This window comes from Enhydra lutris, unplaced genomic scaffold (assembly GCF_002288905.1).
Source record: "Enhydra lutris kenyoni isolate GAN:26980312 unplaced genomic scaffold, ASM228890v2 scaffoldscaffold42, whole genome shotgun sequence".
In the NCBI taxonomy this organism is placed as follows: Eukaryota; Metazoa; Chordata; class Mammalia; order Carnivora; family Mustelidae; genus Enhydra; species Enhydra lutris.
Genome location: NW_019154126.1, coordinates 14,458,952 through 14,484,365, shown reverse-complemented (window position 1 = coordinate 14,484,365; position 25,414 = coordinate 14,458,952). Strand labels below are relative to the sequence as shown.

The 25,414-nt window shown below is 37.0% G+C and overlaps 1 protein-coding gene across 1 annotated transcript in view; it reads left to right on the top strand.

The window, feature by feature from the left end:
• The first annotated feature begins 945 nt into the window (after window positions 1-945).
• LOC111155551 (kinesin family member 5B) overlaps window positions 946-25,414 on the top strand; it is a 46,473-nt gene continuing 22,004 nt past the window's right edge. The window contains exons 1-12 of the mRNA XM_022515766.1: window positions 946-1,533; window positions 9,925-10,012; window positions 18,796-18,869; window positions 19,773-19,877; window positions 20,536-20,584; window positions 21,150-21,205; window positions 21,298-21,385; window positions 21,550-21,674; window positions 22,747-22,851; window positions 23,133-23,278; window positions 24,043-24,191; window positions 24,634-24,827. Of these exons, the coding sequence (XP_022371474.1) occupies window positions 1,408-1,533; window positions 9,925-10,012; window positions 18,796-18,869; window positions 19,773-19,877; window positions 20,536-20,584; window positions 21,150-21,205; window positions 21,298-21,385; window positions 21,550-21,674; window positions 22,747-22,851; window positions 23,133-23,278; window positions 24,043-24,191; window positions 24,634-24,827 (1,305 nt within the window). The 5' untranslated portion in view covers window positions 946-1,407. The remainder of the gene's footprint in view (window positions 1,534-9,924; window positions 10,013-18,795; window positions 18,870-19,772; window positions 19,878-20,535; window positions 20,585-21,149; window positions 21,206-21,297; window positions 21,386-21,549; window positions 21,675-22,746; window positions 22,852-23,132; window positions 23,279-24,042; window positions 24,192-24,633; window positions 24,828-25,414) is intronic.

Genomic DNA, 25,414 nt, shown 5'->3' with positions numbered 1-25,414 from the left:
GTGAGCTCTCTATTGCTGTGGATCAACAAACCTCTATCTGTTGAGCTATGGGTTAACTTCTGGAGGTATGTCTTGGGTGAAGACTGAAAGCCCTGGAGGTGTTTATAATGCTAAATTTTATTTGTTTTTATTTGTTTATAATGTTAAAAAGAATGATTTTACAAACTATAATTGAGACCCAGACGAAGGGTTCCTGATTGTCTTTGCAGTTCTCCTTTCACAGTAACTCAGAGCGACTTCCAGTTGAGAGCCATTATGGTATCCACCTTTCTAAAAAACCACTTCAGCGGCTGAGTGGTTTCCCTTGGACATGTAATCCACAAATTTATCCAAGCCTTTTATCCAGGAATGACTCAGGTCAGTCATTCCTCCGGGGTTGAGTTCCATATATTTATTACCAGAGAAGTGGGACCTCTGACTGAGGGCCTTTCCCCGCTCACCCTACTTTTCACCTTTGTTAAGTGATCTTCTTCATCCCTTAGGATAAATTTCCTTTTTCTTTCTTGACTCGCCAGCCCACTCTCTCAGGAAATAGTAACCGCTTCAACTGGAGAGCCATGCGTCACCCTTCATTCATATCTTTTCTCTGGCAAGGCGATCTAATAAGATGGACTAGGAACCAATTTTATCTCCAGACCAAATAGAAAGCAAACACTTCCTTATTAGGAATATAGTACTGTATTTAAATAAACTACAACGTAAGTTTTAACAAGTCCCTTGACCCCTGAAAAAAAGAAAGCTAAGCGCGTCTGCCTTCGCTCTGGGAAATTCTGCGCTCAGATCAGGCAGCGCGGTAACGGAAGGCACCTCTGGCAGTGAGCGTCCGGTAAAACTTGAATCCGCGACCCCTGGGCGAAGAGTGGCGGCAGGGCGGCGGCGCGGTCGGGCGCGGACGCGGATTGGTTGTCAGGAAGCCGGGACCCGCCGCGCTTGCGCCGTGCTCCCCGCGCACCGCCCATCCCGACGCCCAGTCGCCGGTCTGCGGCCTCCGGAGTGATCGGGCTGCTGCCGGCGAGCCGGCGAGCGGACAGCCGGGCGGGCAAAAGGTGTGCCCGGCCTGCTGTCTCCGAAGAAGTAGGGGGCGACTTTCCCGGGTTCTGGAATCCTCTCGAGCCCCTGTAGTTTGCCCAGGCCGAGGAGAGAGAAGCTGAGGAGCCGCGGACTCTCTAACCCGTGCCGCCGCCGCCATGGCTGCCATGATGGATCGGAAGTGAGCTTCAGGGCGACGGCTACCGGCGCCGGTGCTTCGAGTCCGGGTTTCCCGGCCACTCCCGCCGGGGGAAGCGCGGCGCTGCAGACTGCTGACTCTCTCGGCCTTCGCGACCCTTACTTTCAGCTCGGGCCCGCTTCCTTCCAGACCGAGCGGCGGGGAGTGGCTCCCGGCCTCCGGCCCCGGCAGCGAGGAAGATGGCGGACCCGGCCGAGTGCAACATCAAAGTGATGTGTCGCTTCAGACCTCTCAACGAGTCTGAGGTGAACCGCGGCGATAAGTACATCGCCAAGTTTCAGGGAGAAGACACGGTCATGATTGCGGTGAGTGACCCCACCCTCTGTCCCGCTTCTTTGCGCCTGGCTGGCCCGGAGTTTTGGGAAGTGGCGGGGTGCAGAATTGAGAACGAGCAGTGGTGTCCCCAACCCCGCCCCCCGGTAGAGTTTGCCGGTTCAAATAACCCTGGGGAGGGAGACTGCGCAGCTCCACGGGTGTTCCTGGATCGCCCTCACCCGGTCTTAAGTGCCGAGAGAAGGGAGGCGCCTGGTCTCCGTCTGGGACACTCCCCCACCTGGGGCGCTGGAGGAACTGTCCGGGGAGAGTTTAGTGCATATTTGCATCTGTTTCTGTTTGTATGTGCGCACTTGCTGTTGGTGTTTTGGACTACCCCCGAGTTTACCATTTGTAACACGTGCAGGATTAAAGTTCAGCTAAGAATGTTGAGGTTCAAGACCAGCCCTACTGTACCTTAAGTAGTAAACATACCTAGTTGTATAGAAACAGAAGACACAGCTACGTGATGAACCATATTTCTCTCTCGGGAGGAGGAAAAATTATCGAACGACTACAAATATACCTGTATCTCTTACGTTCACCCACCCGTCCTTTGAGTGATGAATGAATGCTCATGTTAACTATTAAAAATTGCGAATCGACGACTGTAAAAAGACTGAGTTCTCTTTTGAAATAGGAGTGATCAATTTTCTTCAGTTTTCTAGCTGATCTGGCCAACCCAGACTGGGTCAAATAGGTGCCCAGAATGACCTATATACTCTTACTGGGTTTTATGGGGTAGCAGTATAGCAATGAGTGTTAACTTTGTATCAGGGTATTACAGACTCAAGCTTTAAAAAGAAAATAAATTTGATCAGTAAATTGGATTTCTTGTTAGTACTGGATCCCGACTTCTACCTTGAAGAAAAATGGGTTTTGATAAATCTCAAGGATGGAGAAATAGTGTCCTTTGTGGTATAAAACATGACCAGAGTTGGTCGATTATTGTCAGGGAAACCAGAATGTAAGGTTGTTGTTTTTTTTTTTAACTTATTTTATTTTGGGTCTGATCTCTGGTATTGAAAGGTGTCTGCAAATGTTTTACAACCCCAGTTCAGGAAGGTTAAAATGGGTAGTACGACACTGCTTACAGAACAGTGAATTGTGATTAAAATAATTAAATCTATCTTTTTTGGTAATGCCATTGTGGCAGAATTTTTTCTACGTTGCTATCATGGTACAAAATCTAAATGTTAGTTTTTTTTTTTCTCTGATGGCATTCCATATTTAGCATATTGTTTGCACAGTTTAGTTTGGGAAAACGACAAAGGGGGTCATAGGAGATGGGACATTGATGGTGAAGAGCATTGACATACAAGACAGGATTGAAGTTCTTTTAAGAATTTTTATGTGAAAGTTTGCACAGTTCAGCTTTAGAAATTGAATGTCATAGCTCTTTGTTGCTCTGTAGGCCTTTGGCAAAGAAGTCATTAGATTACCAACAACTGCCAGCTACTACTGTGTGAAGACTGTGGGCTGGCTTTTTTGTTAACAAGTTCATGAGAAAAACGATAAATGACATTGGTAACACTACGAAGTTAAGCACAGTAGTCATCCTTTTCCTTTAGGATATCTCTGACATGGAATCAGAGGAAGCTTGCAAGGCCTGGGTTAGTTGGCAAACTGGCTACTAGTTTCTCATAGTTTTTGTGATTATTCAGCTGCTCAACAGTGATTGATACATCAAAACGATTTTCCTTTTAGACTTGTATAAAGAATATCTTATTTTTGCAGATTTTTGTGTGTGTTTAAGCAAATCTATAAGTATTACCAAGATTCATTTGTTGGAATGATAGGATTCCCAAAATACATTGAGAAGGCAGCTTTCTGCCCAAATAAGACATAGGAGGAAAGAGTTAAAAGAAAACAGTTACCACAGTAAGCACACTTGTATTTTAGGTTGTTTCCTTTGAATAAAGTTCTTAAAAGTTCTTATTTAAGTTTCCTGAACAATGTAAATAAATGTAAATGGTAATAGAAATAATGGATAAGTGATTGAGTTGTGAATCTGTAATAAACAGTTGGCCTTTAGGTAAACTGGTAAGCATTTTTAGTCTTTTTTTTTTTTTTTTTTTTTTTTAGTTTAAGCAGAAATAAGGCAGAGCCACCTAGCCTTAAGAAATGTAAGGCAGCATGTTTACTTCATTATTTTCAAAAGCTAATCTTTTGCACATACTAAGTTATTGGTTACAAGACGTCTCAGTTTTTTTAATGAATTTTTTCAAAGGCTGTTGAAAATTTATGAGGGATAGTTGGGAGAGTGAAATTTTAAAATTTTAAAAATCTCTAGATTTGTTTTGTTCATTTTACTGGATCCTGATTCCACATGAACAGTTTTAAGAAAGAATTGCTGCAATGTGGCATTTAAAACTAAATTATTTTAAACGTGATCTTAAAACATTTTGTATACAATCTTATGATTAAATCAAAATGTAAAAGGGTAAGTATTTTAGTTTATAATGTGATCGAATTATAGATATAGTCTGTGCTCCTGTAGAAAATAATTTCTAAGGATTCTCATTTTCATCTAAGTTCACTTTTGTCCAAACTTTTTATTCCTGTTACATTAGTGGCTATAATATAATATCATATAATATGATCCTGTGGCAGGCAAATCTTGTAATCCGGTAGTGTTTCTCTATGTTTTACAGTCTTTATACACCTTTTTTGGGTAATTAAGTGCTTGTTGAAGAGGTATAAATACCACATCACAAAAATGAAATAAGTGAATTATTAAGGAAAACCTTTACTTGATAAAAATAGAATTTGCTTTAAATAAGAGAACTTGTTATCCACAAAAGAGGACAAGGGTAACACCTTATGTAGTTGAAATAAGCCTGCTGAAAACTCCAGGAAAAAAAGAAATCAATAAAAAAGTTACTCTTTTATGCATTGTAAAAGTGGAGCGTGCATATTTGTATTGTTAAGTATCTTGACCAATCATGGTTCCTTATATGGTATACCAAAGAGACTGTCAGAACCAACAACAGGCTGTTGCAGTTCATTGAAATTAAAGGAAAGTAAAACCTAATTAGATCATCTTGTCTAGTTCCTTGTCTATAGCTCAACAGGATTTCTCTTTTCAAATGAACGATGTTATGGTGTTTGATCATCATTACCATAAGAGTGAAAATTAAAAGAGAAGAAGCCAGCCTAGCTGGCTCTTGTTTTCAGCTCAGGTCATGATCTCCTGGGTCCCAAGATTGAGCTCTGCCTCAGGCTCCACAAGGTTCTCTGCCCCAGCTCCTCCCCCAGGTTGCATGAGCATTCGCACATGTGCATGCATGCACAGGCGGGCTCTCTGTCTCTCAAATAAATCTTAGAGAGAGAAGAAGCCCTCATCACATACCTGTACAATTGTGGTATGTTAACTAACAATCATTGTCAGACTAAGCAAAGTCTGGTAAGATACAATCCCATGTGATCTGAGGGTCACTATTCAGAATTCCAGAGAAAGGTATATTCCTGCTAAGGAGGGTGACCTTTATAAACAGATTTGGTGTTCAGCCTGGTCTCTCCAGATATAGACAGGAACCACTTCACTTAAGAAATCTAAGATATAGGGGCGCCTGGGTGGCTCAGTGGGTTAAGCCTCTGCCTTCGGCTCAGGCCCCGCATCCAGCTCTCTGCTCATCGGGGAGCCTGCTTCCCCCTGTCTCTCTCTGCCTGCCTCTCTGCCTATTTGTGATCTCTCTCTCTCAAATAAATAAAAATCTCTTAAAAAAAAAGAAAAAGAAAAGAAAAAGAAATCTAAGATATAGGGTCCCTGGCCGGCTCAGTCAGTGGATCTTGTGACTCTTAACCTCAAGGTTGTGAGTTCAAGCCCTATGTTGGGCATAGAGACTACTTTAAAATAAAATCTTAAAAAGAAAAAAAAAAAAATCTAAGTTATGGTTGCAGTTCAAATAAGCTTATTCCTATTTGGTTTTGTCCCTTTGAAGCCTGTCAGATGTGAATGTATTTTATGAGTTGAAGTATCTTTGAAGGTTCATAGAAATAAGACTACATAATATACATTTCAAGGCCGAGAACCAGGTTTTTAAGATACGGATGTCCAGATCATGAGTTTTCCTTTCTTTAATTTATTTGAAAAGTTTTGGTTAAGAGATGTCCCTTAATTGTAGACTATTAGAAGTAATTTTTATATTTCATAAGTCTTGTTTTTCATTCCAGGAAGCTATTATCAGTTAGTAATTTCATGACTAGATCTCTAATTAAACATTTACCTTACATACCAAAATTATAGTTTAGTTTTGGAATTAAAAGATTTTTGTCAACTTAATGCTTAGCACTTAATTTTTGATTCAACAGTGATATAACACTTAATCCCACCTTAGTTATTTTTTAGTTTGCATATTTGCCATAAGGAATGCCATAGTAAACACCTGCATAAAGTACTTTTTAGGCAAGTTTTACTGTTACCCTCTTTTTTTTTTTTTTTTTTTTTTAATTTTATTTATTTGTCAGAGAATGTGCACAAGCAGGGAGTGCCTCAGGCAGAGGGAGAAGCAGGCTCCCCGCTGAGCAAGGAGCCAGATGTGGGACTCACTCGATCCCAGGATCCTGGGGTCATGACCTCAACTGAAGGCAGAATCTTAATTGACTGAGCTACCTGGGTGTCTCTGTTACCCGTTATTTTTGGTATATTTCTTTCTAAATGGTTTATGACCACTCTTTTTACTGATGTAATAATGGGATAACTTCAAGCTCAGTAGTGTTTGTTCTTTATATTTATTAAATGTTTATTTAAGTATGTTATTATTTCTTTTGGAAGGATGCAGTTGTCTTCATGCTATTGCCTAAATTGCCTGTTTTCTAGTGATTAATTTGCTTCTTGCAAGCACAGTTTGAGTTAATCATTTTTTAAATTTTCATAATATATTATAGTATATTTTCATAGTATATTTTTATGCATTTATATTAAATGAGTATTTTAGCTAGTTGCAGTCTCTTCTTGACTCTGCCAGTTCGTGAGTTCTTTAATGCTAGAGGTTGTTTCCATTTCAGTTCTGTTAACAGTACTGAACCACTTGTAGTTGATCCTATATTACACAGTTTCTTAGCTTTATATTCAAGATTTTTTTCTTTTTTAAGATTTTATTTATTTATTTGAGAGAGAGAAAGCACAAGCAGGGGGAAGGGTAGAGGAAGAAGCAGACTCCCTGTCGAGCAGGGAGCCTGATGCAGGGCTTGATTCCAGGGACATAGGACTTGATCTCAGGACCCTGGGATCATGACCTGAGCCAAAGGCAGATGCTTAACTGACTGAGCCACCCAGGAGCCGTATATTCCACGATTCTACCCAGTCTTATTTTCTGTTCTTTGAACCCTATAGTCTGTACTAATTAAATAACATTTCTAAAATTCTTTTACTCATTTACAATGTCTGATACCTTACAGGTGCTAAATAAATGTTTGCTGGATACATGAAGAGGAAAATTTATTTTCTTTTCACATAGAAAAAATTAGTGTGGTTTATCTCTGGCTGCTGATTGTTATTTTGAATGTACTTGTGTTTTAAAAATTGTTTATCACAAATACGTCTTGTATAATCACTAAAAGAATAGATTATCTCTTTTTTAGTTGCACCTGTAAAATTGAAGGTTAATGTCTTTGTAGAATTTTAGCAAAAGGACACTTTTATGGGTGCCTGAGTGGTTCAGTCATTAAGTGGCTGCCTTTGGCTCGGGTCATGATCCCAGGGTTCTGGGATTGAGTCTCACATCGGGCTCCCCGCTCAGTGGGGAGTCTGCTTCTCCTCTCTGGCTCCTCCTGCTTGTGTTCTCTGTGTGTGTCTGTCTGTCTGCCTGTCTGTCTCTCTCTCTCTGCCACATAAATAAATCAATCTATCTTTTTTTTTAAAAGGACACTTTTATGTTTGTCTTACAGGCAAAGAATAGTCATACATTAAGATGCCAACTTTTAGTTGATGCCAAAGTGAAGTCATCATAGTATATCCTTTAACAATGCTTTCTGCTGCAGAGGGCAAACAAACAACAAATAGTGGTTTAAATAAGAGATTATTATTCTCACATGTTAAAAGTCTGGAGATAGGCCCCTAGTGCTGCTGCTTACTGACTCTGTTATCTATTGTCATCCTTAAGCTATTGATTTTTCTTCATGTTTTTAAGATGGATGCTACAGCTCCATCATTCCAGAAAGGAGAAAGGGCAGCTACAGCTGAGATGGTCCTTTTTATCAAAAAAACAAAACCCTTTCCCAAGAACCCTCAGCAGACCATCACTTTGTAGTATCCAGAAATGGGTCATGTGGCCACTGGTTGCAAGGAGACTAGGCTATTAGGTAGTTAGCTTCCCAGCCTATGTAATGGGAAGCTGCAAAGGGAAGGAGAATTATTAATGATTTTGGATAGCCATTTAGGACTATCTGTTTCATTGTACTTTTCATTGTAACTGTTATTCCAAGTTTTGGGGAAGGAGATTGTGAAGCATAATTCCTAAAAAGTAAGGTCTTTTTTATCAGAGGCCTAGAAAGTATTCTATAAAGTTAAGGATTTTTTGGATGGTCATGATTGTTTTGTATTTAAGGTCTAGCTTCCTTCCTTTCCTTTAAGAAAGGGTAGAGAGCAAGCATATACTTTTAAATACTAGACCTCCTTGCTCTCCTCTTACATGTATATATGTTATTTTTTCTTTTAGTTTACTAGATTGTTCCGGCCAACATTTAAACTTGCTCAGATCTTGTCCTTTAAAAAAAAAAAAAAAAAAAGTCTTTAGACCCACAGCCAGATTTCTCTACTTAGTTACTTCCCATTCTTTTTTTTTTTTTTTTCTTTTTAGGATTTTATTTATTTATTTGTCAGAGACACAGCAAGAAAGGAAACACAAGCAGGGGGACTGGGAGAGGGAGAAGGAGGCTTCCCTCTGAGCAGGGAGCCCAATGGGGCTTGATCCCAGGACTCTGGGATCATGACCTGAAGTGAAGGCAGATGCTTAAGAACTGAGCCACCCAGGTGCCCCTACTTCCCATTCTTTTTTAATCTCTTTCCACTCTAACCTTTTTAAATGGATATTTTTCAATTTTCCCTTGACCTCACAGCTATATTTGACACAATCACTCCCTCAGTAATTTTTCCTTGACTTGCATGGATGCTATACTCTAATTTTTTTCATTCCATCCCTCTGGCTCGACTTCAGACTGTCAGTTCTTTAAATGAGTCCTCAGGATCCTTTCAGGGGACGCACAAGGTCAGAACTTTTCAAAATAATATTAAGATATTATTTCCCTTTTCGCTGTGTTGTCACATTGGAGCTTTGCTCCATAACTTCCAACTTAACTTTTGGTTTGTTGCAATTTGCAGCCTCGTTTCTGCCTTAGGATCTCTCTCTTTTTTTTTAAGGTTTTATTTATTTATTTGACAGAGAGCGTGCACAAGTAGGGGGAGCAGCAGGGAGAGGGAGAAGCCGGCTCCCCGCTGAGCAGGGAGCCCGATCCTGGGCTCCATCCCTGGACCCTGGGATCATGACCTGAGCAGAAGCAGCCGCTTAACCCACTGAGCCACCCAGGCGCCCTCTGCCTTAGGATTTATGCGTCCAATACCTAGGGTACTTCCTGCACTCACCCTCCCATGACTAGTATTGAAGAGGCAAGCAATGAGCTAGGTGCTACTTTTTTTTTCAGTTCTTAAATATCCCTTCTCCAGAGTGGTTCCCTGGCATTCTTCTGCCTTCTCCCAGATTCAGGTTCTTCTCTTATATGCTCTCATAGCATTCTGTTGCATGAGTCAGAATTCTAGTCACTTAATTATTTGTCTTAATGTCTGTCCCACTGTTACTTAACCTCCACTAAAGCATGTCTCTGTCTTGGTCATCATTCTAGCGAGATGTATGTCTAGTATATTGGGCATCCCATAAAAATTTTTAAATGAATGAAATGATTGAAAAGCTATTGCAGTAAAATGAAAAGCCTAATGGGAGTAGTGGAGGGAGCTCTGAATTGGTGGGAGATTTGAATTTAAATTTAAATTTTGTCATTAACACCTTTTTTACATTTCAGGATTCTAGTTTCTTTATCAGCAAAATGATACTATTATTGAAGGTATAGTCTTAGTACTTGCCAGAGTAGACAGTCATTAAATAAAATTCACTCAGCAATATATGAGTGCCTGTTATAGTAGTGGTAAGCCCTGGAAATAGAACAAAGACAAAAATAGACCTTTTTGGTTTTGTGGAGTTCATTCTAGTGGATTTGTACTTTGTGATCCTTAAGGTCCTTTCCACAAGATTCTGTGACACGAAGTAATATATATAGTAGGTACCCTATTTAGAAGGTTAAAATATATGATGACATCTTTAAAGGAACTTAGAAGTGTCAGTTCACCTTTACTTTGTGTAGTTGAAATCTTTGTTTCTGTTTTTCAGTCCAAGCCATATGCGTTTGACCGAGTGTTCCAGTCAAACACCTCTCAAGAGCAAGTGTATAATGACTGTGCAAAGAAGATTGTTAAAGGTAAATATATTTAACATGCTGTTGTCTCAACAATAAGTAAAATTTTGTGATCTTGCCCATTACCCAATTTTTTCATTTTTCCTTTTTTTAGTTAATTGTAGAAGACAGTTGTTTAAATAATGAAAAGATCAGATACAATTAGTAAACACATTATTGCTCAAATTCCATGATCTAATTTTTTTTTTTTTTTAAGATTTTATTTATTTGACAGAGCACAAAGTAGGCAGAGCTGCAGACAGAGGGAGAGGGAGAAGCAGGCTCTCCACTGGGCAGGGAGCCCGATGTGGGGCTTCATCCCAGGACCCTGGGATCATGACCTGAGCTGAAGGCAGCTGATTAACTGACTGAGCCACCCAGGCACCCCTCCACGATATAATTTTTATACAATACTTAGTGAAAGGTAGTATAAGAATATTAGCATTACACACTTGTTCTTGGAAGATGCAGTTCTATTAGATATTCCCAAGAGAGTTTTTAAGGTAGCAGTTCTGGAAATGCAGCAGTTTGGGAATGATTACAAAATGGTTAAATGGGTTTCTAAAAAGTAGTAGAAAATGGTAGCAATTGGTCATTCTTCCATTCCATTGTTCTTTCTTCCCCAAAGACTCCTCTTGTGTTCAACAGAAAAACACTTGAAGAATTTAACAGAGGTTACCAAGGGTGAGAAAAGTGCGTACGTTCCAGTTAATACTATTAATTTATACTAAGCTTTTTCAAGTTAATACTTTCTAAAACCATAGAACCCTGGAGCCGAGAGGGTGTGAGTGATTATCTGGACTTCCAATAACTACATAAATCCCTTTTGTCAAAGGGATCTTAGAGTTAAATAGCCATTACTTTGTGATATAATTTATTCTACTTTTTGTCGGCTCTAATTGTTAGAAAGTACTTCTTAGATTGTGGCAAAAACCTGTCTTGTAACATTCCCTAGAGTGGAGGGGATGGAATTCAGTATAAGGGTGAATAGGTTAGGGTTAAGTAGGAGCACAAACAGTTCATCCAGTAAGAGGAGAAAAGGTAGAGTTTTTGGGTAGAACTAAGTCTATAGGTGTGATGGAAGAAAATACAGATATTATCTTCATATTCCATTTTGTCTATGATCACGGGTACAAAGTTAGCCCAGAATGAAGATGGGGTAGGCAGTTCTAGGAGAAGGAGTGAAGTTGTCTGGCAGTAGGAGGGAATGGATTAAAGAAATGTGGCAGTATTGCCAAGGGCCCACTTGAGGTTAGCTGCCAGAAGAGCTGAATTTACTTAGTTGGGGTTTTGCCAGGCGATTATAAAAGAGGGGGAGAAGGGCAAGAGAATTGAGGATGAATCAAGAGAATGATAATAGTGAACCATGGAATCTAAGGTGAATGAGAGGAAGGAGAATACAGGTGGAGGGAATGGGTTTGAGGGACAGTGAGAGGAAGTGGTAAGATTACTTTGTTACAGTCTTTGTGGGCTCGAATGTTTGTTTTTTGTTTTTTTTTTAAAGATTTTTATTTATTTATTTGACAGAGATCACAAGTAGGCAGAGAGGCAGGCAGAGAGAGAGAGAGAGAGAGAGATAGAGAGAGAGAGGAGGAAGCAGGCTCTCCGCTGAGCAGAGAGCCCGATGTGGGGCTCGATCCCAGGACTCTGGGATCATGACCCGAGCCAAAGGCAGAGGCTTTAGCCCACTAAGCCACCCAGGCGCCCCTCAAATGTTTTTTGAAATCAGGGTACTAGAAGGAATAATAGGAGGTAGGTACTTAATTAACATTAGGAAGGCAGTGTAGGTAGTAATGAAAAGGTCTAGAGGTTAGTTGGCATCTGGAAAAAACTAGGTATTTTAGTAGAATCTGCTACATGGACACCGGAACCATCAAGAATTAGAACAAGAATGGTATTAGTGAGAGACAGTGGACTGGATGCTGAAAAACTCATAAAAGCTGTTGGAGAATTAACTTGATTCTATAAATGATTGCAACAAAGAAGAACAGGCAGTGTCATCTTTTGTTTGTAGACATCAAATAGTTTTCCAAGTGTATCTGTTACAGAACATAATTATATTACATTCTTCGTATTTCGATGTACTTTTTTATCAGTACAGGCTAAGATTTTACATTACTTTTTAAAAAATACTAAGGTATTGATTCATGAGCTCAGGAGCAATTTAAGTGTTTAAGGTCTTTTTCACATCTGCTGGAGCCAACATTAAACCCTGTTCTATACTTGAATATTGGAGTTTTCTAAATTTGACTGTAAGCTTTTATTTTTTTTTTAAATTTTATTTATTTATTTGACAGACAGCGAGAGAGGGAAACAGGCAGGGGGAGTGGGAATGGGAGAAGCAGGCTTCCCACAGAGCAGGGAGCCCAATGTGGGGCTCAGTCCCAGGAACCCGGGATCATGACCTGAGCTGAAAGCAGGCGCTTAACAGCTGAGCCACCCAGGGGCCCTTGACTTTAAACTTTTAAAGTGTGGATTCCCTGTTGTTCATTTTAGCTCTTGATTATATTTTGAGTTTTGTTTTTATGGTTATCTTATTAGGGATATGTGTTGGCTCTCAGCATATTTGGATTATTGAAATTAATCCAAATCCAGTAGGATTTTGAAATTCTGCTAAACTTATTTATAGACATTGTTGTTTGAAAAATATTACTCTAAATCATTTATAAGATGCTTGATGGGCTGTGGTCCTTAACCTAGTCTTCTAAAAGTTGTACTGGGTAGTCAGCCAACTTCAGAGTCTCTTGTACAGTTCGCTGGTTTTTAGTTTTGTCAACATGTCAACAAGAATATGATGAAAAACTTGGGTCCTTTTATGAAGTCATGGTACAGGAAATGAGGTTAGTTCAACTGTAGGTTTTCCTCAGTGAAATTTTGGTGTACCAAAAATCCATCATTTTTCCTTTATGAAAATGAATATAACATTTACAAGTTAGTCATCTTCTGTTGCTTTTGTTCTCCGTGGCTTTTAAAAATCAGCTATGGTAGCTGGGAAATTTTTATCTATGAAATAGTCTCTTATAACTAGAAACTCGAGCTCACTTAAAACCGTTCTTTTCATTATCTTACTCACCTCAGCCTTGAAGTCTCTCTTGACAGTGTTTATTCTGTTGTTTCATTTTCAGGATAATATTGAAGAAGGTGTTAATAAAATGGGAATACCCTCTGTCTTATATTGTCTGTTAACATTTTATTTTCTGGGCAGTATAGGTCTACTCAGACATTAGTCTTTTTCTGAATATTTTAAAAAGCTCATGCCCCATAGTCTCTTAATAATGGTCTCATATCGGGGCGCCCGGGTGGCTCAGTTGGTTAAGCGGCTGCCTTCGGCTCGGGTCATGATTCCAGGGTCCTGGGATCGAGCTCCGCATCGGGCTCCCTCAGCAGAGAGCCTGCTTCTCTCTCTCCCCCTCTCCCTGCCGCTCTGCTTACTTGTACTCTCTCTCTAGCTCTCTGTCAAATAAACAAATAAAATATTTTAAAAAATAATAATAATAATGGTCTCATATCTTACCTTTCTTAGAACTCTTTGAAATCTGTTGTCCTAAAGTCCTAAGGTACATGTTTCTATTACCTTCTGTTCTATTTCTTTACTGTTTACAATTTTTAAGATGACGTCATTCATTTAGTGAAATTTCCCTCCTCAAAATTCAGGTCCTTTTACTTCACAGCAAATTCCTGCTTTACTGTTTGGAACTGAATTCTGAAGAGCAGTTCCCTTTTTTAAAAAATTTTTAATTTATTTATTTGACAGACAGAGATCACAAGTAGGCAGAGAGGCAGGCTGAGAGAGAGGAGGAGGCAGGCTCCCTCCTGAGCAGAGAGCCTGATGCAGGGCTCCATCCCAGGACCCTGGGATCATGACCTGAGCTGAAGGCAGAGGCTTAACCCACTGAGCCATCAGGCGCCCCAATGAATAGCAGTTCCTTTATTTGCTGGTGGATAAGAACACAGGCTTTGAAATCAGATAAACCTAGATTGGAATTTAGGTTCTGCCGCTTCTTAGCTCTGTGACTTTTGGGAAGTTACTTAACCTTTCTATGTCTGTGTTTCTTGTTTTGCAAAATAAGGGTCTGTGAAGACTTAAAGAGGATTCATGAAAAAGAACTTTACCTGGGGCCTGGTATGAAGAAGCAAGCACAACAGATACCAATTGCTGCTTGTTTCTTCTCTTCCGGGAGAAGAAATTACTTTCGTGATTTAATCAACAATAATTGTACTTGGGATAATTCATAGCCTACAGTATTTTCACGCTCCAAAATTAGAGTTCAAGTAACTATTGTAGTAGAAAGCTCTGTCACTGTCTCCAGCTTCTGTGGCAGCTTTGCAATTTATATTAGAAAAGTATCACCTGACTTCTCCTTTTGTCTCCATCCAAATGCTCTCTACCACTTTGGAGGAGATTGGATGTAGTAGGTAGTGGGACTTGTCCAGGACAAGATTATGAATGTGGAGGAGTTACCAGTAAATAAACATAGATTTAAGGAAAGAAATGAGGTAAGTGGTGGGTTCCTGGTGAGGTCTGAGGATGGGAAATCAATTAAAAACATGGCAGGGTGGAGTTGGGACAGTCATTGGCAAACAAACCTGTTGGAAGACCGAGGTTAGAAACTTCTGGTAGGCAGCAATCAGCAAAATGATGGGTGAGTAGGTATTTCTTCTGAGATGTAGATTTGATGAGCAAGCTGCCAAGGGTGACCTGAAGCAACTGGTACTGTCTGGGCTCCTCTGTCAGTTGGCTGAAGCACTGTTTCATAAATTTCTGTAAAAGTTTGTGTGTGTGTGAATATATATATATATGTTCACACACACATATAACTTTATTATGTACAAAGCTATTCCTTTTTCCTTTCTGTAGCTTCATTAGATAAGTTTTCTTTATCTTTTATCTTTATCTTTATCTTCTTTATTTTTTTTTTGAATGAGGCTAACCCACTGGTATTCTCTAGTGAATTCCAAATCTGAGTGATATCTTTTTACTTCCATGTATGAAGTAATTGTCACTTATTCAATACTTGCTGTATGCTACCCGTCATACCAGGCCTTCATAGATTCCTCATCATACCAGGTCTTCATAGATTTCCTACCATAGCTTCCTGACCTGAACTGGCTGCCACAGCATTTACTTTTAATTTTTACAGATGTGGCCTGCCATATATTTATTTTAGTTCCTGTGTTCCTTGATAGTACAGTGCAGTGGTTACGAGTATGTCCTTAAAACCAAGATTGTCTAGGTCTGCATCCCACCTCCATCTTGCTAGCTGTGGAAGTAGAGCAAATTAATACCTCTTTTCTCAGTTTCATTATCTATAAAATGGGACTACAAATAGTACCTTTCATAGAGTCTGGTGAGGATTTAATACATTAATATATGAAAAATTACAAGAGCCTGGCACATTGTATGCTCTCAAATGTTAGCAGTAATAATTTTATATGAGGACTTCTAATTTTCGTAGCCTTCTCCTAATTAAGCCTTCCCCTTTGCTGATGAGGACTTTTCCTCATGAGGAAGTTCAGAGAGAGAGGTGACTTTTCTAAGGTGTTATGCTTTTGTCTTGCTTACTAAATGTTTTTCTTTTTCACAAAGTATGAGAGAAGTAATACATACCCATAGTTGTCCATCTCTGTTTCTCACAAGAACAGCAAAAGTATATTTTAAAGAGGGAGGGAGGCTTTAGAAAGATGCTCTGTGTTAGTAATGGCAATAATCATTCAGCAAGCATTTAAGTTCCTGCTAAGTGCCAGGCACTGTACTAGGAGTTAAGCACAGTCCTGGCCTCAAGGAGTTTAAAAGCTGGTGAAGAAGGCAGATAAGTAAATTGAAAGTTGCAGTATGCAACTATAAGTATAATGTTTAAATGTAGATGCTGTAAGAACACATAGAATGAGATGACTGGTTTATATAGTTGGGTTGGAGGAAAAAGCCAAGTCTAAGCTAGTCTTAAAGGATGCACAGAGTAGGAAGGAAAGGAGGTTGCCTTCCAGGTAGAGATGATACATGGACCAAGGCATACCCACATGAGAAGAGTATCAAAATGTGGGTAACAGCATACATTATGGTGTAACTGAAGTTGAATGTGAAATTGTCAGATTTGATCATTTTGACCAACACAAAACAGCAGTGTAAGAGGAAGGATGGTGGAGGTGGCAAACAAGAGGCAGGACAAAAAGTGTCTAATTTTACCTGATTATAGATGTATGCTCTCTAGGATTTTCAAATAGATGAATATAATTTTTTTTAAAGATCCATGGTTAAGATAGGTACATTTCATTGTATATAAATTTTACCTCAGGAATAAAGCTAGAAAATGAATCCTAGTTAAAGATACTTGCATGGTGAAGTATTTAGGTGAAAGTGTACTGAAGTCTAGTTTACTTTGAAATACATTAAAACATGAGATGAATGAATAGATACATGATTAAACAGTAAAATTATAAAATGTTAATGGTAGAGTCTTGGTGGAGGTTATAGGAATGTACACTGTAAAATGTATTCCCTTTATCTGTATGTTTAGATTTGTTGGGGATAAGTCAGTGTAGAAAGTAAAGTCAGGGATGGATTTGAAGGTAGGCAAAAATTATTTTCCTAATTGATAAAAGTGTTTGTCAAACTACTTAGTGATAATGTGGCATTAGGAAATCGCCTAATCTGTTGTTGTTAATATCTCTTGCACCAAGAGCGGAGTGTAGATCATGGCAGGTGCTCAGTAAGTATTTGAATGTTACATATTCCATAATCTCTGTAATCATGTGAAATTTTTAAGGTTATGCTTGAAGTCCCCAAAACAAATGTATGCATTTGCTGTCCTTGGTACCCTCATATAATATAGTTTCACATAACCACAGGTATACTGTAATATCCTAACTGTAATATACTGTAGTATACTGTAATGCCCTCATATAGTTTCACATAACCACAGGTATACTGTAATATCCTATACTATAATATAGGTATATGCTACTAAATGTTGATCTTGAGAGTCACTTGTTAATTCACCCACCAGTATTTTATGGATATAACAAAAATTTGAATTTTTTCCTTAGGTTTTATTTGATTGATAAAAACATCCTTAAGCAGAAGATATGACATTGATATACTGAGAACAATTATGTGTAAAGGGAGTGAATTGGAAAGGGTCTATACTTCGTTCTCTAGATAATTTCTTGTTCAGAAATACTGCAGTGCCATCTTTTTTTTTTTTTTTTTTTAAGATTTTATTTATTTATTTGGGAAAGAAAGAGAGAGAGAGAGAGCATGAGTGGAGAAAGGTCAGTGGGAGAAGGAGACTCCCTGCCGAGCAGGGAGCCCTATGTGGGACTCGATCCCAGGACTCAAAGATTGCGACCTGAGCTGAAGGCAGTTGCCCAACCAACTGAGCCACCCAGGAGCCCTTTTTTTTTTTTTTTTTTTTTTTTAAGGTGGGTTGGGGGAGGGGTTAGAGGTGGAGAGAAGAGTCTTAAGCCGACGCGGGGCTCAATCTCGAAACCCTGAGATCATGACCTGAGCCCAGTCGAGTGGGATGCTTAACCTATTGAGCCACCCATGTACCCCCAATGCCTCCTATTTTAAATGTGATTTGAGTTCTCTTAAAATTTTCCCAAGGAAATAAGTACCTTCTTTTTCTCATTAATAAATGTGCCTATAGGAAATTTGTTAATATCTAGTTAGTTGTGCCCAGTGTTGAGATCCTTCTTTTTCTTTTTTAAATAATAAGTTTTAAAAAAGAATTGGCCTGCTTACTAATTTACTTAGCATGTGCTATTTCCAACAGAGGCTTCTCTTTTTACTTTGGCTTCCTCTGGAATACAATGTAATTTCATAGTACCTTTTTGTCAACAAAACCAAAACAGAACAAACCAAATCCCTGAAAACTGAAAATCAAAAGGTCACCTTGTTACGTATTTTTTTTTTCCCCTTCAACCTAGTAAAGGAAGATACTTAGATATTATAGACAGATCTTGGAGTACATACAGGGCTAGAACAGTTTCATTTTTAATTTCACAGGTATTTTGAAAATTTATTTTTGAGGTACACCTGGGCTTGATGCTTGTATAAGGAGGACTATTGTATGGGTTTGTGAGCTTTAACTACCAGTTAACCACTAATCAGCAATCCTATTTGTAAAGATGAATTCATATCTGTATGTAAATTTGCAGAAAATTTTTCCTTTGAGATCACATAAAGCTTTGGAATACAACATAAAGACATTTGAGATGTGCACTTATGTAAGAGATGATCATAAACAATGGAATTTAAAATTTGTGTTTCATTGACCACAGAAAGTAATCTGGGCTCGAGAGAAAGTAATTGCTTAGGTAGATCATCACTAAGAAAATTACTATTAATATATTCTTATTTCTCTTCAGTCTTTATAAATCATTCATGAACTAAACTTCAACTTTTATGGTGTCTTTCATATTCATGTAAAGAAAATCTGAATCTTCTTCATCATTCTTCTCACAGCTATTTTCTTTCTTTTTTTTTTTAAAGATTTTATTTATTTATTTGACAGAGATCACAAGTAGGCAGAGAGGCAGGCAGAGAGCCCGATGTGGGGCTCAATCCCAGGACCCTGGGATCATGACCTGAGCCGAAGGCAGAGGCTTTATTTAACCCACTGAGCCACCCAGGTGCCCCCCCCCACAGATATTTTCTTGTGCAGATTTTATTATGCATGGATGAGAAACAGAGTTAATATCTATGTGAATTTTTTCAGTGTTTTCTAAGACTCTTAAGTAATTTCTTATGAGTCTTTTTTAGAGGACAAAAATTCCCCTGAGGTATAAAATCTCTTATTTTCTCATAGATGTACTTGAAGGATACAATGGAACAATATTTGCATATGGACAGACATCCTCTGGGAAGACACACACAATGGAGGTAACGTTTTATAATCTGTACTTGCCATGTAGTTTGTGGAATAGAGTGTGTATTTGTGAAATTATTTTATCATGCTTAAACATATTTACTCTTTATTGGATTCTCTGGTACATATAATATACAGATAACCTCATTGTTGTAATCTTATCAGTCCTAGAGTTCAAATAATGACATTATATACTTGAAATCCTATCTTAACTTTGTTTTGTTAGCATAACCACAAAAGATGAGCACTTTAGAATTAATGGAAATTTCCTGTTACTTTATAATGGAAATTTGAAATTTTAAATGTTTCATATGTTTTCATTTCTATTCAGAGCAATTAATTCTCTCCAAATATCTGCAACTCTTTAATAAGAATGTCTCCACAGTTTTTGGTGCTGTTATTAGTAAGATGTGGTCCTGCCTAAACTTTCATCTAGAAAACAGCCTATTTGTTATCTTATGCTGCTGCTACAAAGCATCTGCTTTTATCATTTATCTGAGCATTCTGTCTAAAGTGACTGCTTATTTTAGTGTAATTCATATTACTTATCCCATAAAGTTACAGAGAACAAAGACATTTCTAGCATTTATGTTGATTTGACTTGAAGGAACAATAAAGACATGGGAAGAAACAGACTAAAACCTCTTTCGAAAATAAGTTTATTGCACAAGCATGGATAATCTAAATCCAAAATAAAAGGCTTAGAACCATTGGTAACCCTTATTGTTGACATGCAGTATTTAAATTACCAATGTGTAATACTTGAATTGGATTTTTGGGGGGGGTATTTGTAGAGCTGTTTTCACCAAAAAATGGCCACAATTACAATTACTGTCCCTTGTTTACTGCAAATTGTAGATTGAAAATTTTTACTTTTAATTCATATTTCTTTGAGTCTCATTTCATTTTCTGTTTAGGGTAAACTTCATGATCCAGAAGGCATGGGGATTATTCCAAGAATAGTGCAAGATATTTTTAATTACATTTACTCCATGGACGAAAATTTGGAATTTCATATTAAGGTATAAGACTTGGGGAAAGATTGTGTTCTGTTTTACACCTAGAATAATTTTACTCGAAGAAATAGTAAATGTTCTTCCTTTTTAAAAAATGTTCTTTGGACAGTTACAGTGGAAAGATCATTAGGGTTAGTAAACTGGGGTTCTTCATACCATTAGATGACCTTAAACAGGGTCACAAAATCTTTTTTGTCTTCACCTCCTTCTCTATAAAAGTGAAGGAGTTTGTTACTAAACTCAAAAGTTTTTGTTGTTGTTGTTCTAGTAAAGGTTTTATTTTTAAGATAGAGAGAGAGAGACTGCAAGCGGAGGTGGGGGCAGGGAGGCAGAGGTAGAAGCAGACACCCTGCTGAGGCCCTGGGATCATGCATGACCTGAGCCAAAGGCAGCTGCTTAACTGACTGAGCCACCCAGGTGCCCTGAACTCAAAGGTTCTTACTGTTCTCATGAGTCTAATTCATTTTAGATGAAGATACATAATGGAAATTACTGTTTAGTTACATGAGCAGTTTAGAGAGTTCCTATCTTCCCGGTAAAACATGAGCTGTGGCTGAGTTGTTGATAACTCTGTCCCCTAGTCTGGACCCCATTAACTTTAATGAACAAGTGAATAAATTATTTTAAAATTTTAATCTTTTTTCCTTCATTTCTTTACCTTCAGGTTTCATATTTTGAAATTTATTTGGATAAGATAAGGGACCTGTTAGACGGTAAGTTACAATTTTGCTCTTAGCATTTTAAAATAGCATGTTACCTTTTTTTAATAGTCGATATGAAATCATTTCTAAGAGACCTATATGAAATTGACTTAAATTGTAGGAAACAGGTATATTTTAAAGTTCTTTTAAAGTTAGTTGAATGCTTTTGACTTGTTGAATAACTTACTTAAAGCACATATTTATGCGTGTTTGTGTTTCTTAGGTAGTAATTAGAGAATTGAATTACAGTTAGAGGTCGTGAGTCCTTGTCTTCTGTCAGCTGTCAGTTAGATTCACTGCCCTCAGACAGACTATTAAACCACTCTGGGTTATTGTTATTTTCAAATGTGTGTGGTAGAGGTTGCATTGGACCTAAAATTCTGTATTGCTCAATTAGTTTCTATTTAAATCTCCTACTATTTCTGCACTCTTTTTTTAATAGCCATATGTTGTATTTTTAAAATTTATCTATTATTAGGTCACTTGGGAAAGGAAACAATCAATTGAATAAGCTATTTCATAGCTAGTTTTTGAGTTGAGGAGAATGTTGCTGATACTCTTCATTTTTCTTTTTCAGTTTCAAAGACCAACCTTTCAGTTCATGAAGATAAAAATCGAGTTCCCTATGTAAAGGTACTTATAAAATAATACAGAATGCTTGTTTAGAAAAGCCCTGTGATAAACAATTTTAAGGCTATTGACATACTTCAAAAAATATTTTATAGGGGTGCACAGAGCGTTTTGTATGTAGTCCAGATGAAGTTATGGATACCATTGACGAAGGAAAGTCCAACAGACATGTAGCAGTTACAAGTAAGTAGGATGTTTATTAACACTAGTTAAGGTACAAAGCTGCCTTAAAATGTCTTTATGAAGTTGATTAACTGTATTAGATTTCTATGTAAAGTAATGCTTTAGCAATTATTAGTAAGGGAAAGCCATGTTTGTTTATAGTTGTTTGTGTTATTTCATTGCAGATATGAATGAACATAGCTCTAGGAGTCACAGTATATTTCTTATTAATGTAAAACAAGAGAACACGCAAACAGAACAAAAGCTGAGTGGAAAACTTTATCTGGTTGATTTAGCTGGTAGTGAAAAGGTAAAATCTTTATATTCTGGTAGATACGTAAGCATTTTTAAAAACTTTTGCTTGAATTTGGACTTGGACATTATTCATTGTTAACATGTTAAAAACTATAAAATTGGATTTGCTAATATTTCTGAGAGTTAAAAGCTTTGATGACAATGCTTAACCAATTCCAGATTACTGTCATTTGTGCCATAGTCCAGTTCAGTCAATAGGTGTTACCTTTGACTTAAGGTGTATGATTTTATTGAGAATTTTGTTTAGCATATATTGTTATAAATTTTATTAGGTATCCTTTTCCTTAATTTTGATACCTGTTACCATACTGGCTGTGGGCTCCCTGTGAAAACTGGTAACTATCCATTAGTCTTCTCTGGTTTGGTTGTACCCCTTTTTTCCCTTGGTTGATTATTTAATAATTACAGACTATACCATATACCAATCTGATTCTAGTTTATGCAAAAATTAAAATAAGTTCAAATATTTTAATAATTGATCTCTGTAATGATTTTGGCCGTTTTGCTAATTTTTCTTCTGATTAAAATGATATGCCTTTTCCCTTTTACTTAAGTCTTAAACACATCCTTCAAAGCCTGTCTTTGATTTTTATGAATTCTGAGAGGTGTTTCTTTGGCCAATATTGTTAACATACTATTTTATTCTATCTTTAACATATGTATTTCACATCTTTTTAAAAGAAGTTTGCTTTTATATTTAAATTCAGTCTGTAATAGTTACAACATCAACATTATCCTTTAGCAAATGTTAAAAGCGTCCCCTTTTTTAATGAAGCAGAGGGGGTTAATAAATAGTAAATGGCAAATGTACATGTAAATTTGTTATTTTCAAGAGCACAAACTTGAAATAAAATTTGTTATCTCTTTATTGACATTCTTGTCATGCACCTAGTTACTTGACCAAGTTCTCAGAAGTCTAATGCTCAAGAAATAGTTATAGCTTAGAATAAATACTTGGCAAATAAAATCATGAAGGTTTTCGTGTTGTTGTTTGTTGGCTATTGATGACCTGAACTTTTTGAAGAAGCTTAAAATTTTGTTTGATTCTTTTGAAATCGTATGTGTAGGTTAGTAAAACTGGAGCTGAAGGCGCTGTGCTGGATGAAGCAAAGAACATCAACAAGTCCCTTTCTGCTCTTGGCAATGTCATTTCTGCTCTGGCTGAGGGGAGTGTGAGTGCACATCTTCTCTTTCCTTGTTGTCTTCTGAGGATCCATATGTGTAGATGCACGGATGTTTGAGTGAAAGATTCGGTGTATATGAATCAGTGTGTGTGAATTAGTTGTCTTACAGGAATTTATAGTATTAGTATGTAGATCTTAGTTCTCCTCTTAATATTAATCCGTTAAAATAACCAAAATCCCTTTGTAACTTACTTAAAGTGTAACATATTTCTGTAACAAATTTTATTTCTTAGAAACCCATTGGTCTTCTATGTTTTTTATGTTCATAGACATATGTTCCATATCGAGATAGTAAAATGACAAGAATCCTTCAAGACTCATTAGGTGGCAACTGTAGAACCACTATTGTAATTTGCTGCTCTCCGTCATCGTACAATGAATCTGAAACAAAATCTACACTCCTGTTTGGTCAAAGGTTAGTTGTTAAAATACAAAGTGTAAATGACAGGTCTTTTGTTTATTAAGTCTAGGAAAATGCAGGTAGGTATTATTCAAATCAGTGCATTTTGTAATATGCTAGGCAGCTTTTTAATTGAGAGATAATGTAACAAGGTCCATTTTTAAAGCTCCTTGGATTTGAATTAAGTTTTAGTACGTATCAAAGTCAAATGTTAACTTCAGTCAAATTTATATGAGAACTTTAATTAAGCATTAAAGAAAATAAGCATTTAAATCAGATAATAAAGAAAAGCTTGACAAATATAATCCTGTATTAGCCTGTTGACATATGTGATAGGTTCACATAATGGGAGAGCCAAATATGAATTGCTTAACCTGGGAAAGTCGGTAGTGGGGATTTACCTTTGACCTTCAACAGTAATTTTTTTTTTTTTAATAATTTATCCTTGCAAATGAATTGGGAAAATAGGGGCCCTTGTTTTTTTATCCTCATCAGGTTTTTTTGTTTTTGTTTGTTGTTTTTTTTAAGCTATTCACAAATTTGAGAACTGACACAAATTTATTTAGCTTGTGAATAAGCACTATAGTAATTACGGTTCTTTGTATTTAGTTATAAAGATAATTAACAAGAATAGTCAAATTGCATAACCAAGAATACATATATATATACACACACACACACACACACACACCCCTTCATATATATGTAACACCTGTGGATATCAATTGAAAATATTTAATTCTAGTTACATTTTTTTTCCCTGCAATTACTTCTCTTAGGGCCAAAACAATTAAGAACACAGTTTGTGTAAATGTAGAATTAACTGCAGAACAGTGGAAAAAGAAATATGAAAGAGAAAAGGAAAAAAATAAGACCCTGCGGAATACCATTCAATGGCTTGAAAATGAACTCAACCGATGGCGTAATGGTAATAATTTATGAATATGTCATTTGGAGTTTGTTGAATATGAATGTAAAGCTATTTTATAAATTTGAGACTAATAACAAATTTAAGTAAAAATAACAAACATATCCATTTTTACTTTTTAAGAATTAGGGATCATCAATTACAAATTAATAAAATCTTTTAAATCCCAGTTTTATCTGTAATGATAAATAGAGGCACAGAGGCCATCTTGGAAGCTATAGTAGTCACAGATGGCAAGATTCCTACAGTAGGGTGGAAGCAATAAAATTTGTAAGATTTGGTGACTGGATTTAGAAGATGGAGGTGAGTCAAAAGTAATTGCAACTTCTCAAATCTCAGACTGAGCTGATAAGAACGTTGGTGAGAGCTGTTGAAATTGAATAAAATTTAATTCATTTTAGACAGGTGGATAGTTTATTAACTATGCTTTCTCTTATTTTAGGAGAGACAGTGCCTATTGATGAGCAGTTTGACAAAGAGAAAGCCAACTTGGAAGCTTTTGCAGTAGATAAGGATATTACTATTACCAATGATAAACCAGCAGCTACAATTGGAGTTACCGGAAACTTTACTGATGCTGAAAGAAGGAAGTGTGAAGAAGAAATTGCTAAATTGTACAAACAACTTGATGACAAGGTAGGTATTGTTCATGTTCTAGTTTGTTTTAGAATGTTTGGCATAGGTATTTTTATTTTTAATTTTAATTTTAATGTATATAGGTCCCCTGGACCTATATACATCTTCTTTGGTTTCTGTTAACCTTATGAAAATCATTGTAAAGTTGACCCTCAGATAACACTGGTTTGAAATGCATGGATCCACTTAGATATGGATTTTTACAATAAATACAGTAATATAAATATATTTTTCTTATGATTTTAATAACATTTCTTTTCTCTAGCTGGCTATATTAAAAATATGAATTATATTTAAATATAAAATAAAAATATTATATAAAATATATAATTATAAATATAAAATATAAATGTAAAATTAAAAATAAAAATAATTTTAAAATATAAATATATATAATACATTAACAAAAAATATGTATTAGTTGTTCATTGGTAAGCTTTCCATTCAACAGCAGGCTAGTAAGAGTTAAGTTTTTGGTAAGTCAGAAGTTATATGTGGGGGCGCCTGGGTGGCTCAGTGGGTTAAGCCGCTGCCTTCAGCTCAGGTCATGATCCCAGGGTCCTGGGATCGAGTCCCGCATCGGGCTC